General features: G+C 41.6%; 1 protein-coding gene across 2 annotated transcripts in view; it reads left to right on the top strand.

Annotated features, from left to right (window-relative positions):
• The first annotated feature begins 1,456 nt into the window (after positions 1-1,456).
• SCIN (scinderin) overlaps positions 1,457-17,737 on the top strand; it is a 48,153-nt gene continuing 31,872 nt past the window's right edge. Inside the window, exons 1-3 of one of the 2 annotated variants that reach the window (XM_061356481.1) lie at positions 1,457-1,721; positions 5,832-5,986; positions 7,485-7,646. In XM_061356481.1, coding sequence (XP_061212465.1) covers positions 1,508-1,721; positions 5,832-5,986; positions 7,485-7,646 — 531 coding nt within the window. In that variant the 5' untranslated portion in view covers positions 1,457-1,507. The remainder of the gene's footprint in view (positions 1,722-5,831; positions 5,987-7,484; positions 7,647-17,737) is intronic. The other variant, XM_061356482.1, reaches the window with a different exon arrangement.

Genomic DNA, 17,737 nt, shown 5'->3' with positions numbered 1-17,737 from the left:
CTGTATTGAAACTGGAACTGCTGGAATTTTTTGGCTGCTCTTCCTGAAGTTTTTCTTCTTCATATGGTGAACAGTCTGAAGAAAGGCATTTCATTTGGGAGGCATAGTGCTTTATCAAGCAGGGTCCCTGCAGCCCTGGAAGAATGAGGGATAAGATGCTTAGCCATGAACTGCTGAAGGTGAGCTGTGACATGTTTAGCTGGAGCTCGGACAAAGCAGAACGCCTGCAGGTTCTTTTTAAACAGTGGGGATAGAGCTTAGGGTGCCTGTACACCTCTGTTTGGCAAGCTGATGAGAGGATGCTCACCAAAATGGAACATGGGAGTAGGTACGCATTGTGTAACAGCATCTTTTCCCTCATAGCTAAACTGTGCATCAGACGGTACAGAAAGAAGGCAGGGAAGATAATTAGATTTCTTAGATGTGGTGCTTTTTTTAACTTTTTTTTTCCAGAGAAGATGCCTCCAGCTGCTTTGTTGCTTATAGCAGTGCCTCTAGTACCTGCTATTGAGGTAGCCCTGAACTGCCCACGGGTGGATATCTGCACTCTTCTCGTGTTAACTCCATAAAACAACACATTTGGGAAATCATAAGCTTCAAAACTCATCCAGGTGAATAACATGATGATTCTAAGCAAAACCCTCTCTGAAACCTGTATTTCAATATACTGACAGTTTCAGCTGTTTCTACCTGTATCCTTCCCAGATTAATCTACCTCTTATCAATATCAGATGAAAACAGTGATTTGCTGTAATTTTCATGTTGTGATGGCCTGCCAGGATGATGTACCAACCATTTATAGACAAGGTGGGTTCAAACCTTCTGGGCTGTTGTTGTGTGGTGTTGAAAAACAGCAGCACAGTGCTTTTTCCATTTTCTGAGAAAGGATTTATATACATTCTGGGCTTCATCTAGCATCTTCCAAAAGAGACAAGATTTTACTCTTACAAAAAGCTTCCTTATAGCACTGGACAAACAAAATGAAACTGCTGGATGGAGAAAGAGAGCTGTGCTCTGCCATTCCAATCTGGGGTAAAACCAGCCCGACAGCAAGCACAAGCTATAGAAACTGTTTGCATTCTGATACCAGCAGTTTCCAAAACCAAGGCGGGTGTGATCATTATACAAGCAAACTGCAAAGCACTGGGGCACTCGTTAGTACGGAGTCAGGCTGGTTGTGTTTTGCTTTCGGGGTTTGGGTTTGTTTTTTTTTTTCCTTCTCGTTTTAGAATGGAGGAAAACGACGCATTAGCAGCAAGGGAGGCGGACCTCTCACCCCACCTCTGCCGCAGCTACGGGTGAGTTTAGCAGGCGTGTGGAAAAGTAGCAAAACCGCTGCGCCGGGCAGGGAAGCCGCATCCCGCTGCGCGCCGGGTCGTGCCTCTCCCACCTCGACGGCTGCCGGGCGGGGCCGCCCCGCTCCTCCTGGGGGGCCGGGCTGGGCGCTATAAAGGGCGTTATAAAGGGCGGGTTGCTCGTGGTGCTTCTCTACTCCCCGCTCTTTGCTATGGCCTCCGAGCGGCCCCCGTCGGCGTTCGCCGGGGCCGGGCAGCAGAGCGGGCTGCAAGTGTGGAGGGTGGAGCGGCTGGAGCTGGTGCCGGTGCCCCCCAGCCGCCACGGCGACTTCTTCGTGGGGGACGCGTACCTGGTGCTACACACCGTCCGCCGGGCCGCCGCCGCCGCCTACCGCCTCCACTACTGGCTCGGTAGGCAGCGGGACGGTGCGGGGGTCCGGGATGGGGGGGTAGCGAGAGCATGTCCTTGGTGCTGCTGGTGAGGTTTCTGACGGCTTGGCTGGGCTCCAGCGGGTGGGGAGCTGAATTTTCCCCCTCCCTTTTCACAAGGGCTGCGTGCGTGAAGCTTCCAAGTTGAGGTGCTCAGTAACAGCGCTACAGCCAAGGATCGGGGCGATGCCGAGCCTCGCTGCGAAGAGTGTAGCAGTGCGAACGGGCTCTGTGGGTGGGAAAATGGGGTGTGACAGAAAGGTGAATGTTTGTGTGCTTTGTGGTGTTAGCTCGGGAAAGCGCTGAAGGTTTGCAGTCGAGTCTTGACTGCATCAAACGAAATGAAATTCAGATGGAGTTTTCTTGTCTTGTTTCTACTAGAGCTAAACTTCCACCTCAGCCATCTCCCTGTGGTGTTGTACTGCTTTGCGTCCAGATGTTGCCTTTTCAGACGTTTCCTGATTGTGCAGAGATTGGAGGCAGTCACCAGTGTTTCTGTGAAACCGCCTCAATAGCACTCTGACAGCGTTGTAAAGCTGTCAAAAGTAACAGGGAACCCTGCAATTGGGCTGTCTTTTGCCTTTAGCCTTGCCTAGCACAGTAGGGCAAAATAAGGATGACATAAGGATGCATTTTAGGTGACTTCCTCATCTTCTGGAGGTTTTCTGAGACTTCCTTGTCTGGTCACCAACATATCCAGCCACAGTGGTTGCTCTATAGGTGCCTGTTTCTTGTTTCACCATCAGGTTTGTATTTGTAGGCAATCATCTCGGTGAAAGCACATAAAGACAGGTCAATGTGCATTAATGTTAATGTGATTGAGTTGCTGTGGTTCTTGTACTTTTGGGTGCATTGAAAAAGAATAGCAGATAAAGCTGGGATTGTTTCTGCATAAATATTTCAAGCTTGCTTAGTTTTGCCTGTGTTGTGAGTTATCCAGCTGGCATGTGGGTTAGTGTCTGTCTTTGACAAGAGTATAATCATGATGGCAGCATAAATGAATTTCTGGCCGAAGTTCTTATGCCAGCAGCACTGCTAGTTAGTAACAGGGTTCAGCTGTTTAGACCTTTGTTAATAAAGGTAGAACTGCTTAAGTAGGAGTTAAGGTGTAGTAGGCATCTCCCAGGGAAACATGCAAGGACTCTTTGCAACTGGAAATGGTGTCAAATCAGTGACATTTGCACTGACTAAACCATCTTTGCTGTTGCCTAAGGAGCTTTAGTGGTAAACCCTGCACCTCTTGTGTTGATGTGGTGATATCCCAGTATTGCAAGTAACTTCAGGTGATCTGGGCATAGACTGCTCCTGTGCAGCTGGCAAGTTGACCGTAGGGTGGCTAACTGCTGGGAAATCCCTTCCTGCTTGCACCAGTAGTGGAGCAGAGATGCTCAAACACTTCTGCAAGCTTAACAGCAACAGGAGACCAGAACTTCATCCATACAAGGTGTATGGGGAAGGGTAGTCACACCCAGGGCAAGAGTTTATATCATTTTGGTATTTTTGCTGACCAATTCTCATTGCTGTTATGCACATCAGGCTTTTCCTCATTGGCGAAGGCTGTATAATCTGTTGGCCAGTAAGACCTCAGTAGGGTCTTTCTGAAGACTTCCCATGAGCTGTCTCTGAACACCTGCAGCAGTTAGCAGCTGGACTTTGGGATGAAACGCTTATGAAACTGGATTGGTGGAAGCCCTCCAGGCTTTGAGCTTAGATACTTAATGGGCCTTGCTATTTGGTGATATGGTCCCGTTCCTGCATGGCATCTGTGTCATTTGTTATTGTGTGGGCCTCATATGGTGGCTTTGAGTCTGAATGGATTCTGACTTTACCAAATGTCTCAAATTTAGAAAACCATTGAGTTTTCACAACATATTAGTCACGAACTTCCTCTTAATGTCTTGCTTGGGTATACCCAGAAGGAAGTCTAGATCATGGGAGGATGGTCTGTGACCTTGATATGCTGACAGTTTTGTGCTGTGATTGGCGTCCTAGGATTAAAGTGACCAAACAGTTCAATCAGCCTGAAGCTTCCTATGTAAAAGCCACTGCTTTACCAACTATCAGTGAATTCCTGCCCAGATTGGGTAATTTCAAGCAAGCTAACTCATGTGCTGCAATGATGTTGGCATGGGTAAGCAATCCATGTGAATCTGTGCTGTGGTAACTTTGCTCAGAGACCCTGGCTGGGTTGTCTGCACTGGCACTTGAGGGATGTTTTAGTAACTAAATTACTAATCCTAAGGGAGCTGCCTCAAAACTATCACTGGTGGAAACAGCCAGTGTAAGACTACTTGTGGGAGTAAAACTAGCTATAGTCCATATCTTAAATAAAATCAGGCATGGTGTTCTTATCTCTTCTTTTAACCCTTGTTCTCAGATTAAGTGATAAGACCTGTTCATGTGAACCAGGATCTAGTCTGGCAAAAATCTTGATCTTTCTCCTATACATATATATTTTCTTCCTCATTTATACCTGTTTGTGCCTCACACTCAAGGTAAATCTGTTTTTCATACAAGCTGAATAACCTCTGCTTAGACTGACGCCCATTTGTGGTTTTTAAACAGGGTTTCACAGAGTATTGTGTTGCGTAGCAGCTGTCAGACCAAGGCTGGTAGTGGCTCTTGCCTCTCACAATGTTCTGAACCCCTGTGTAAATGCAAGCAATAAATCTGAAGGATCCAATTCCAATGAACATGAATAACTCTGAAAACAAACAAATGAACACCCTTCCCCCCTAGCTTTACCACCAATTTTAAGGTGGTACCCAGGTCTCAGAAAGCATGTTGCCATATAACGAGTTCTTCGTTCTTCTGTCACTGAGTGGTGGGAACTTTTTCTTCCCCCTAGAGATTCTGGTGTTAAGTCCTGCTTTTAGTATTTGTTTTACCTTTTTTTGGTGGGCCTCATACTTTGTTCTCCCCTATGCTGCTTTTATTGTTTGGATCTTTTCCCTAGTTCATCCTTGCTGCTTTCTGGAGGTTTCCATTGCACCTATGTTAACCACAAAAGCTGTGATGGTGGCACTGCTCCTGGGAGACAGGAGCACAGTTGGTGGTGGGCAGTGGGGAGTTGTCCTATGGTATTTGCACTGCTGGGCCATGAATAGGGCACTCTCTCCCTCAGAGAGGAGCTAGGTCAGTGGTACCCTTAGGCATCCCTCTTCTGCCTCTCCCATGCTTTATATTCTTTCCTAATACCTTACTGACAGGCTTCCTGTGATATCAGTGACTCACGATGGTGTGATGTGGCACCAATACCATACTACACACTTCCCCTTCTCCCACAGTCTGAGAGTTATCTCTGTTCAGACTGCCTGGGACTCTCTGCTTTTTTCCCCCTTGGTCACTTAAGAAGCAAGGAAATGGTTAATGTAAGTGAGAAGCTGCTCTTGAGAATTGTTGTGCTTATCTCAAAGCAATCAAAACTGCTGAAAATGTTAACTGGAAAATATATAAGCCTGTTTTAGAAGTTTTGTTTTAATATATAGCCTGCTCTGCAGTAAGGAGGGCATTTTGCCACAGTCCTGGGAAGAAGCTAATCCCTGAAAGGTACAAAACAAAGTGTGACATCATGAAGCAAATATCTGAGCCCCAAAGCTGCTTTTCTTTCTCCAAGCTGTTCCAAGCAATCTAGTAAAAGGTATCCAAGCAGAATACCTTGCTTGCATTGTAACATCAAGAGGACTGCTTTTGAACTATTTTGACTTTATAGCTTGGTGAGTTATTAGCATATATATATGGTTTACCATATAATCAGACCTATGATGTGAACTTCATTTGTTGCAATTCAACCTGGAGCCCAAAAGTCATTACTGCAGACACTTGCTAAACCAAATTAATTAAAACGTTCTCTTGCTTAAAGAGGATGAGAGAAAAACTTCACTGTTTTTCACTTTTTTCCTTATGAATGAAATTTTACAAGTACTTAAGTAATTTTCTGGGTGGTCATGCGTTTAGTGGTGAGCAAGGTTATGACATAGTGCTTTGCTGCAACATATACGTGGGCTGTACAGCCTGCTGAAGGCAGTGCCTGATTGTCACACAAACAATTTCGCCAATGGGATTCAAAGTTATAGTAGTGCTTTATAATATTTCATCTCATTTCAGGGAAAGAATGTACCCAGGATGAAAGCACAGCTGCAGCTATCTTTGCTGTTCAAATGGATGACTATTTAGGAGGCAAGCCTGTGCAGAGTAGAGAAATTCAAGGATATGAGTCTACTGAGTTTGTGGGCTACTTCAAAGGAGGAATTAAATACAAGGTAAAGATCTGTCTGTCAAAATGTATTATAAAAATATATATGTAGGACTGTGCCCGAAATAAAATATTTTGCTTTGTAATTGGAAAGCTTAAAAATAATTTCTTAATGCTTAGTGGTTTTAGATCTGAGCCAACTATTTTAAACTATAGGAGACCCAGTAATTGTACAGAAAGCAACAGATTGTTTATCAGTGGTTCTTCTGATATGTGAAAACCTTCCCTCCTCTTCCCCCAAAATCTAGCTATCCTGAGATTTCATACCTGTGTCTAAGGGAGCTCACAGTAGGGACTCTGTTTGGGAGATGGTAAATATCACAAAATTCTATGTTACAGACTAAATCATTTTGTGCAAATGCAGAACTGGATGTGCTTATGTGGTTGAGAACATGAACAGAATGGAAAAGACCAAGATCTCACTTTAGTCTAAAAATGATGCTTTTGCAGTCCTACTGCAGGTTTTTGCTTTGCGGTAGATGATAAAACCTCCCAAATACTTTTAATGATTTTTCTTTCTTTTTAAGATGTCTTTAAAGCCCTCTTGTCTCAATTCCAAAAGTTGAATCTTTGGAAATAATTTTTTTTTGCAACATCTTTGTTAGTTTTTTTTAAGAATAAAGTAATATATCTTCTGAAAATGTCCCCATAGCAGGAGCTCTGGGAGCTGTTGCTCAGTCAGCCTTTTATTCCATTATGGAGGTTTGCAACTTGTTATACTTTAAACAAGCAATTTGAAGCCTCTAATTCTGCTTGCGTAAGAGACCTTGGCAGTGACCTGGCCTTTTACTTTTTTCTTTCTTTGTAATTTCAAGAGCCAGTTCCCATTCCAGCCGAAGGTCTGGGTCTCCTGGCAGAGTGGAGAATATGCTCTCACAGAGGCAGACAGCCAAGCCAGTTTACAGGAATAAGTTATGCTTAAATTTCAACTTTATAGATATTGTAAATCAACAGTTTGGTCTCGCTTCGCCCAGTTTGGTGCTCCTTGCTAGGTTGCTCATATGTTGCAAATATTCCTTCTGGAGAATTACAGAGCTGCTGTGGAATTAGCATTTCTGCTACACATAACTGGACACTAGAACAACCCAGACATCTGAGATGTAAGGAAGCTGAGGAAAACTTATACAGGGACTGCATGTTATGCTTTTCCTCAGTGCTTATTTGACAATCTACTGACTTTTGTCTTAACAGTGTGTTTTGGTATTGCCTCATCTTCTGGATGATGCAGCAGAGTGCTGTAAATCCTGTTCTTTCCCTTTGCCCATTCACCTGAAAACCCTTTGAAACATGGTGATAGCGATTCATACCTGAGGGTTAAGCAGCAGGAGCAGCATTTGCTGTGCCTGTCTGGTTTGTGTTCAGCACTGCTAAACAGTATATTATTTTGGCTCCCCTCTCACTGCATAAACTACTTTTGTTTTCTCCTGGTAGCTCCTCACTTGTAAGATAAAGTTTGCCAAAATCAAGCTGAAATAAAGCTTGCTGCTTTGTTTCATTTTATCCAGGCGGGTGGTGTTGCCTCTGGATTTAATCATGTTGTTACTAATGATCTGAGTGCCCAAAGGCTTCTGCATATCAAGGGCCGGAGAGTTGTAAGAGCCACGGAAGTACCCCTGGCTTGGACCAGCTTCAACAAAGGAGACTGTTTCATTATTGACCTTGGAACAGTAAGTATTTCTTAGAGCAAAACACACTGAAAAAGTAAGAGGTTCATCATCCCTTCTAAGGTCTGAATCATCCCCTAAAATGCACAACTGATTTTGTCACTCACTCAAACTGATAGGAAGAATTTGCTTTAGAAAATCAGTTTCTGTCACAACACTTTGAAGGTTCAAAATTGCTGTAAATGTTTTCTGAAGCATGCACAGATTATCTTTCAGGAAAGAGTTCTGTTTCCCACTCTAGGCATTGGCATATTTTACTGCTGATACTTGAACCTTAACCTGTTCCCAGTAAGTTCTGACTACCTTTGGCACTATCGACCAGCTGAATGAGATGAGTGCTACGGTTCAGGGCGGAATGCAGATTGGACCTTTCTCTCAAGAGCATTTCTTCATATTCCTAAAACTGTGTTAAATAGCTGCAAAAGCATTTGTGTTAATAAATGTCATATAAAGTGTTATAAAACTAATATTTCAAGAGATCTCTTGAGAAGCAATCCTATACTTCAAGGTTTTCTACTCAAACCAAGTAGAGATAGTGCACATGCACAGATAATTTTGCTTGCTTTGGGTGATTTAAAATATAGTACTGTCACCTCATGATTAAGACTCTGATACTAAAAGCAGCAAGTGGGTTGTAGTCCCCTAGTTATCGATTTGAAATAATTCCTGTGCCTGATATGCTGGCATGTAGAAAAACAACATATGATGGAAAACAGCTTATCTGCAAGGCAGCATCTTCCGTTGGTCTTAACTGCAGTGCTTCACAAGGAAGTGGTCAGTTACTTTAGCAAGTTTTCAGATAAGAGTTCCCTGACCTATTGAAAAAGGAGCTCTTCTGAACTCATGTTACACATTTGGCTTTTTCCTCTGGAAAGCATCCCCTGGTGTGACAACTGAAGTTGTTAGTATCAAGTAGCTATATTGATTATATCTGTTTTTTATAATGCTTAGTAACCTTCAGGCAGAACACCGACCAGTGTTTTCCCAGCATCCCGTTCCTCCTATGGCAGTGTGGTCTAATCAACTGAAAGAGTCTAACGATCAGTATCCCAACACTTGTATCTCAATGTCACTTTGCAAAGTTAACACATGGGAGATGGCCAATTTGGAGCTAAACACATAGAGAAAATGCTGCTTTTGCGGTCAGGCTGTCACAGGCCTTGAGTTCACCTCCCATGAACATGCTGTGGAACTGGTGTACTCCACGAATTTGACTAGTCCTGACCTCACTGTGTTACAGTTACCCAGTTCACCTAAGGTAGTTGTTCGGGTCACACTTCAGGTGTGACAATAACACTAATATGTAGTGCTGTTACATGTATATCTTGGCTCTCATCCTTTTTGATGAGATTTGTCAAGAGGAGAGTGCTGCCACTAAACTATTTAAATACCACATAGGTTCATTTCTAATACTGAATGTACACTGTGAGCCTTTATCATACTGCAGCATCACTCTGATTTCCCGTTTGACAAGAGAGGTCAAGCAGCAATGCAACCCTGTGCCTTTGCAGGAAGATTAGATTTGAACAACATCTAGATCTCTTTTGCCATGGTATGGGAAATGGCACTCAAATAACATGACTAATAACAGTTATGAGTCTTCCCATGTCAATGGTATGTGAGGGATGTGTTTTCTTGGATGTATTAAGGAAAAGTGTTTCAGTAGACATCTGTAGGAATTTAATCATAGGTTATTATATAAACCAGACTTTTCCTGTGGAAGATGAAAAGGCAATGTGTGACATAGTTCAAGATGAAGATATGTAAGTCTAGTGAAATGCCTATAGAAAAATAGGGGTGATCAAAAATACACTGTCACAGTGGCAGTCTTGAGCAAGTCTTATACGAACTATGTTTTGAGCTGAAATAACAATTTCAGATTGAAATTTCCCGTGACTAGAGGTCCACTGTAAATGGGTGTTTACAGGAGCTCTGAGTTGAATTTAGCAGTAGTTCACAACAAAAATTAAAGTAATGGGAGAGCATGAAGTGACCAGCTCATTTTACTTAACTCAGTTCAGGAAGCTCTGCTGTATGAAGGCTCCCTGAAGTTGTATCCTTACTGATTAGCAAAAATACTCTCTACACATTCGTTCAGATAGAGCTTTGTGAAATGTAGGACTGGGTTCTGTCAGGCTGACTTCCCTCCTGATGGGTGGCAGCGGCAGTGCTAGGAGCCGCAGTGCTATGAGCCACAGGGCTGCAGAGGGCAGGGAGAGGACTGTGTAGCACTCAGCCTCCTGGAAGAAATTAGGCAGCCCTTAAAAGAAGGGGAAATGAGGAATGTGTGGTAAGTACCAAATAGTTCTGAGCTGGGGCCTGATGGAAGCTGGGAAGTTTTGTCAGTAGAATCAAAGTTCTGCTAATGAAACAGGACTCTTCTTCCCAAAGGAAGAATGCAGGCAGTGAGATGATAACTGTGTCTCAAGTGAAGACTAAAGGTAGACTGCAGCCAGTTGTCCATTCTTCCTTTTCCTATAGTGGTGGTTATAAACTGAATTATACAAAGCCATGGGGTTGCTGGTTTGAAATTTGAGAGCCTATGATGTGCTTAAAAACAACTTGTGCCATCCAGTAACCAGTGTATGTACTTCTCAAGGACTCCATGAATCACAAGAGAAAATTACGATGTTAGAGCTCAAAAGTATGAGACTGAATAAAGCTGTTGTGATCATGTAGCCGTCAGTGTGCTTCTGCCTGAGCTCTTGAATTAGTAGTTATGTCAAAAGGAAAAAGATTGCTGCCTTGCACAAAGACACTAGAAAAAATAAAAGCAAAAAGGCTTTTTATCACATCTGCTTTTCATAAAACCTGTTAGCCTGCTACAGATTAAATTATGTTTGCAAAAAGAAAATTAACTGCTGCTTTTTTCTGCTTTTTAACAGTAAAAGACCAAGAAGACATCTATTTTTCTTTATGATTATGCCTATGGGGTATCGCATTGCATGTTAAGCACAGCTGTAGTTTTGCTTGCTCCTGTTTTGCTTTTTGCCTGCACTCTCTTGTAGGTGGCTTTGCTTCTCTTCCTTCAGAGAAACCAATTTACAATCAGCATATTAATAGTCTTAATAAAGTCACTGTTTGTATGTAAACAGAACTGGAAGAGCAGATTCTTGCATGTTGGGGGTTGTCAGTTTAAGTTTCTCGTTGATTTCCCTGGCATTAACAACTGATCAATCATGTCCTTTTTCCATGTTTTTTCATTCACATGTTTCTCCTACAGCTAACCTCTTCCCCAGTTTCCCCCAGCTAAGAGCTAAACTGTTGCTTGTGCTGTAGTGGAGAACTGCCAAACAAGTAGCAGAGTTTGAGGAACTAAACTGCTTTTGGTCTTTATTAACTCTGTGGACTTTAAAGTGTGTTTCTGTCTGTGCATGGTGTATCTCAGTAAGCAAGCACACATTTTTGTGTAATACCATGAACCAATTATTTTTACAGCTCCAGCAGTTTGAACTCCAGCAGTCTGGAAATTTTTATAGTCCCAAAATGATGATGGAGAGAAAAAAAACAAAACAAAACATTAAGCTTCCCCCACCTTCAGTCAGAGTTTCCAGGGTATGTAGTTTTCCTTCATACTCTATGGACTTGAAAGCTTCCCCTCAGCCCCACTTTTATGCAGAAAAGCGGCTGAAACTGAGAGAGTCATTAAAGTTCAAGGTGGAGAGCACATACATGTATACACAAGGATTCAGGCAGGTTAGTTTTCTTCTTGGTACTGTAGGGAATTCAAATGTTTTGCTCTTTGAGTAGCTGTTATTTACAATGAATATCCTCCTGGTGCTTACCATTTAATGCATGATGGTGTAGCAAAAGCTGTTCCTAGCATACACGTCAAAACAGGTGTGAGAGGAAAAATGAATGTGGTAAGTGTATGAATGTGGTACATCTGACTTATTTTTAGTCTGACAATTTGTTCCAGTTGAATCAAATGGGAGACTCCAAGACTGGTTACAAAGGCACTATTGTAATTATACCAGGGCCAGGCTGATGGTGGCCCTTGCAGCTTTCTGAGTGAATTGAGAGTTTGTTTTGGATTATGAAAACTTTACAACTTTCAATGGCTCAGTGTGTCCCAGTTTAACACATGTAAAAGGCAGATTGGATGAATATGTGAAATGATTTCCACTCCCCCCTGCCTGTGTCAAGAATTCAACAGTCAAGACAGGAAAAAAAATTGAATAATTTAAGTAGAAAAATGTCTCCAGAAGCTTATATTAAGCTGGTTTGATCTAAACATTCTTCTTAATATATATATCAATTCCAAAAATCAAAAGTTTTCTACATCATCTGGACTTTTTTATTTAGCACTTTTTTCATTAAAAAAATAATACTTGCAACAAAGCCCACATCACACTCCTGCTTTTGGGCTCTCCATTTTATTTCCAAAAACTTGGTGTTTGAAGTACAAACACTGGGGTAATGTGCCTTTGTTTTACAAACACTTTTACTGAGAACTGAAGGCACTGGAAGTACTTCTGTTGTTTGCAGTTTATATCAAAACTTTTTTGCAAGTCTATTTGTATTTTGTATTGTCATTTTTCCTTTAAATCTCATAACTTTAAGAGACTAGACTTTAACAAAGAACAGTTCGAGCTAAAATGAACTCGTGCCTTATTGGAACAGCTGTTTATTAATGACCATGAAGAGAATGGATGGAGTCTCAGCTGAGTGCATGCCAATTACTTTGATAGTAGCATGAGAAGATACATATAGAAGCTTTGCCAATATTTGTGCATGTTCAATCTGCCTCTAGCTTTGCTACTTTTATTCTGCTTCCCTCAAGAAGTGGTATCTAGAGTTGACTCACATGGGAGCATGAGGAGTGCAGGCTTCTTTGGGAGTTCCTGCATCGCAGTGCCTCTCTTCCTGACCTGCCTTTCTTTAGATGCCTCATGATCCTTTCTTCTACCTACCCACTGTGAAACCACTGCAGGTGCTTTATGTCATTTGGTTATTTGTGCAATCTCTGATCTGCTTCTTTCTCAGAAATGGAAGCAGCTAAGCTTAAGAGAAGGGAGGAATTAAGGCAGTAACAACCTAACAAAACTCTTGCTTTAGCCCTTTTGTGTGAGTTGTGAGGGTAGAGAGAATGTAGTATGGTGTTTCAAATGAGCAAGCAGATTTAGCTGAAGGCCTTTGTTTTGTTTTTTCCTAAGCCCCTCTACTTCATAGCCTTGCCTCTGTACCTACTGTTGTGGTTTAGAGGAGCAGAAGAGAACACCTTCGCGAGCATACTTTGAGTCAGAATAAGTTATGCCATGTTGACATGACAGGATCCACACTACAGTTTTAACTGACTCAGCTCAGTGCAGTAACGTTTTTATTTTTTTTATTATTTATTTTAATTGAGGTGCAATTACATTTTGGAAGCATGTTCTGGTTCAGATGGAGGCAAAGGTGAACAGCTTTAGGGTGCCTCAGGCCCTGCCAACAAAGAATGGAGGCACAGCAGCATGTTGGTACTTTGCTTAAAGTCTTTCCTTACTGAAAGCTTATTTTTTATTTTAATATTTTAAGATTAGTGAGATTTAATCTCTTAAACAAGCCACTGCTATTTTCTACCAAATTAAAATTTCACAACATATTTGCTTTGAATTAGAAATCTTTCTAATTTATTTAGCTTTTTAATGTCTCATCATGTAAGAGAATGCAAATCAGAAATTACAGTATGAGCCTGGAAATTACCAGGTGTTTCAACAAAGATACAGGTTTAAAACACTTAAGTGTTGAGGACATGTTTGTAACCAGAACAAAACTGAGTTCTTCACAGGTTTAAGCTTCTTAGGTTTTGCTTTCATTGCCCTAAGACTTACAGAAAAGACACGAGGATGCAGAGTATATTTTCATTTGCCTCCAAACTGAGCAGGCTGCCAGCTGAATACAGAGGTGGCTGTGTTAGGAGGGAAAACTTGGTTTTATGTCACTCCTGAAATAAGCATGTTGTTTCTGTTTTCTGTTCTTTTGCTCTACATGCCCTTTGGGACTGGAGTGGGAAGGCAGGAGGAGTACTTTCACAAGCTCCCTCCAAACAGCAAAAGGTGCCAAGGTACTCCTGCTCATGAGCCGTGCGTGACTATCCTGCCATGCACCTGCTCTATAGAAGTTAAATGTTGGGTCATTTTTAATGTGCTATAGAAATCTCATATGACTTGCTCAAGGTTGCTCTCAGACCAGAAACTAACAGGGATAAAAGCAGTAAATCTGGCTACTCTGTAACTGGAAGACAACTGTGCCCCAGGGTGCACAGATGAGGAGAGGCATTGCTATGGCTATGGGTTGTAAGGCACAGACCTGGTTTGCCTTCCCAACCGCCCTCAGAAGCTCTAGGGTCATCATTGTGATTATTTATGATAACATTTGCTGACCCTGTCGCTAATTGTCCCACTGTGATATGACCAGTATATTGATATCAACAAACATTAGTATCAGGTAATAGAATAGCTCTCTTGCATATTATCTCTCTCAACCTCTGTTAAAGAGATTAAAACCCCAAACCTGCTAGTACAAACTTCCAAAAATAAACTGAGCTTGGCATAAGAAAAAGTGATGAATGAAGTTCCTTTTTTTTTTTGAGGGGTGTTAACACTTTAAGTCTATTTTCATTTTAATGGAAACATTTTTTTTGTCAGCCTGCCAATTCAAAATAAGGTTAGCAAAACAAGTCTGAAAATAGTAAAGGTGTAGTACACCTAAGAAATTGTGGAAGTATTGACTGAGCTAAAGTAAATACCATATTATGACCTTAGTTGAGCACTTTATATGTATAATATATGTCTAAAAATAAATACTAGCTGACTGTATTTCAGATATAGATCTATAACATTAGTCTTGTCAAGAAGTGGCTTTAACTAAAAAAAATACTTTTTCTGGCTTTGAATTGTTAAACCCCCAATCTGCCTAGGGATTAAAATGGGTAAACTCAATCGGAAAGACAAGCTTGTAAATATCCAGCTGAACTTCTACCATGAGGCCTCAAAATTAGGTATATTTAAAAATAAAGATGATTTTACTTCAGAAGAGAAAAGAACTAAATCTAAGCTCCTGAAAGCTTGTAGCACTAAGTGCTTAAGACATTTGTTTAGTGCTCATAGTAAATATGGTAAAATGTTATATACTTTGAGACACCTTTGTGACTTGTGGCTTCTCACTTCCTTCTATTAGATTGTACTGTACATGAAGTTTAGCTTTCAGGGTTTTAATAAAGAATACTGTCTCTAATCTCTAGTGCCAAAAAAAAATCAGATTTTTGTTTCTCTAGCTTTTAAAACCAAAGTAGTTTTTTTTAAGTAACCAGGGAAGATTAAGCTTATGGGAAGAGTATGGTTTATCCATGTGAGCTTCAGATCAAGGATGTTTTCAGACACTGCTTGTTGATGCAACTTTTTTATGCAGCAGGAGAAAACCCTACCAAAAAGGTTTCTCAGAGTTACAGCTAACAAAATTTCATGTTTATTTATTTTAGTTTAGGACAAAAGTATTTAGGCCACATTATCTGGGGGAATGTTTCTGTAGTTAAGGAATGTGGGTTCCATAAGGAAAATAATGAAGTCTGCAAATCAAAAGACCTGAAATCCATTACTGTAGATTTTTATTGGAAGTCTGGAGCCAGTGGACTGTAGGAGAGCCTAGTTTAGTCACTTGCTGACAGAAGGCAGACTGGGAGAATGTGCTGTGAATGCAGGGTAGCCAGAGGGTAGCTGTGCAGTGGGACAGATTATGCTAAGACATGCTAAGAAAAGAACATGTAAATGTATTGTCTGAGAAGTAAAGGTCATTGTAATTTGCAGTGACAATTTAGTTCTCACAATATCCTTGTGGTCAGTAGGGTAAATACTGTTCATTTTGTAGATGAGAATACTTGCATGGTCAGTTACTGAAAGACCAAGAAGGGCAGACATATACAACTGGAAACTGAACTTTTAACCCTTCTCAATGAGTAATCTCCATGAACTGTAGCATACACACTAAGGCAATAGCTTCATAACCTCTTCAGCTAATTCCGTATCTATGTCTTCTTCCTCTTATTGCTTCCAGATAGGGAACTAAAAAATGTCTATTAGTTGCTGCTATATCTTTAGTGCTTCCTGTTTTTCATGTAATTTCAAATAAGTTCAATTAGTAGGAAGTAAGCCAAGAAGAGGTTTGATGAGTAAGTTTGGGTGCTGAAATTCTCAGAAATTAAAGGAGTCTGTGTTTCTGGAAGTCTCCCAAAACTTGGGAGTTGTCTAAAGCAGTGCATGGCTATAATAAATATATTAAAAACTCTGCTGAAATAGAAACTTTTTACTTTCTACAGACTCAAGGCAGTGTTTCATTAGTTATTTAGAAAAAAAACCCTGTTTCCCCAAATATGCACTAATATTTTCCTTTCCTGTGGAAATGTTGAAAGCCAGGTTTAAGATAAGGTTCAGACGCAAAGCCAAGTGGGTCTCCAGATTCTGGGCACTCAGTAAGCTGACAGAATTTAAACCAGAACTTGGAAGCAGATTTTTTTATTATTTTTTTTTTCTTTGTGTTAAGCCTAGAGTCCTGTTGTTAAAGGCAAGCTGAAAACCTCACAGCTTTTGTTGTGCAACATCTGCAAGTTGAAAGGCATCCAGTTCTGGGAATCTGTATAAGCCTGACATAAGCTTGAAACTTCTTCTTTGAAGGATGCTTCCAAAGGGAAGGGAACTTGGCTGTGAGATCACTGAGGTTTTTTTGTTTGTTGTTTTTTATATCCGAGCAGGCAGAAAAGTATATACCAGAAGCTGCTAGCACTGTTTTGCATGCAGGTGGCATCAATATTAGCTGTCTTAGAATCATAGAATAGTTAGGGTTGGACCCTAGGACCTAGTTAGGGTAGGACCTTAAGATCATCAAGTTCCAACCCCCTGCCATGGGCAGGGACACCTCACACTAAACCATGTCACCCAAGACCTCGTCCAACCTGGCCTTGAACACTGCCAGGGATGGAGCATTCACAACCTCCCTGGGCAACCCATTCCAGTGCCTCACCACCCTAACAGGAAAGAATTTCCTCCGTATATCCAATCTAAACTTCCTCTGTTTCAGTTTTAACCCATTACCCCTTGTCCTACCACTACAGTCCCTAATGAAGAGTCCATCCCCAGCATCCCTATAGGCCCCCTTCAGATACTGGAAGGCTGCTATGAGGTCTCCACACAGCCTTCTCTTCTCCAGGCTGAACAGCCCCAACTTTCTCAGCCTGTCTTCATACAGGAGGTGCTCCAGTCCCCTGATCATCCTCGTGGCCCTCCTCTGGACTTGTTCCAACAGATCCATGTCCTTTTTATGTTGAGGACACCAGAACTGCACACAATACTCCAAGTGAGGTCTCACAAGAGCAGAGTAGAGGGGCAGGATCACCTCCTTCGACCTGCTGGTCACGCTCCTTTTGATGCAGCCCAGGATACTGTTGGCTTTCTGGGCTGCAAGCACACACTGAAGCTGGCTCATGTTCATTTTCTCATCAACCAGCACCCCCAAGTCTTTCTCCGCAGGGCTGCTCTCAATCTCTTCTCTGCCCAACCTGTAGCTGTGTCTGGGATTGCTCTGACCCAGGTGTAGGACCTTGCACTTGGCATGGTTAAACATCATGAGGTTGGCATCAGCCCCCCTCACAAGCGTGTCAAGGTCCCTCTGGATGGCTCTTCCAAAAGTCTGCATCTGCTAGTACTGAGAAGCTGTGCTTCATCTCTCACTTGTTGCAAACTACTATTTCAAGTACTGTTCAATAACAGTGGTCAGCAGAAACGGCTTTAAAAGCTTTTTTTTGAATGAAAACAGGTTTTCATCCAAAAAACTAAGTTTTATACAGCTGTATATAGCCTGTAAAACTAAGACCCCGTAACTTAACTCAGTGAGGGTCCTGATTAAATCCTTATTTGCTTTGTAGGTGAACACAAACCAGTTAAATCTTTTTAAAAGTTGAAAATTATAGAGTGCCTTTATTTCTGTTCTGTTTGGGCTAATTGATAGAATCAAATCATTTTCTTCCAGGAGAAGGGAAGGGGGGGGAGAAGCAACCAGCCAAGCTAATTAATTCCCATTGACTAGTTCTTTCCAGCTCAGCCTCTAGCAGCTCTGTGGCT

This window comes from Neopsephotus bourkii, unplaced genomic scaffold (assembly GCF_033783945.1).
Source record: "Neopsephotus bourkii isolate Nb327-2 ecotype Australia unplaced genomic scaffold, CSIRO-AGI_Nbou_v1 NB_855, whole genome shotgun sequence".
Taxonomy (NCBI): domain Eukaryota; kingdom Metazoa; phylum Chordata; class Aves; order Psittaciformes; family Psittacidae; genus Neopsephotus; species Neopsephotus bourkii.
This window is presented reverse-complemented; position numbering and strand designations above follow the sequence as displayed.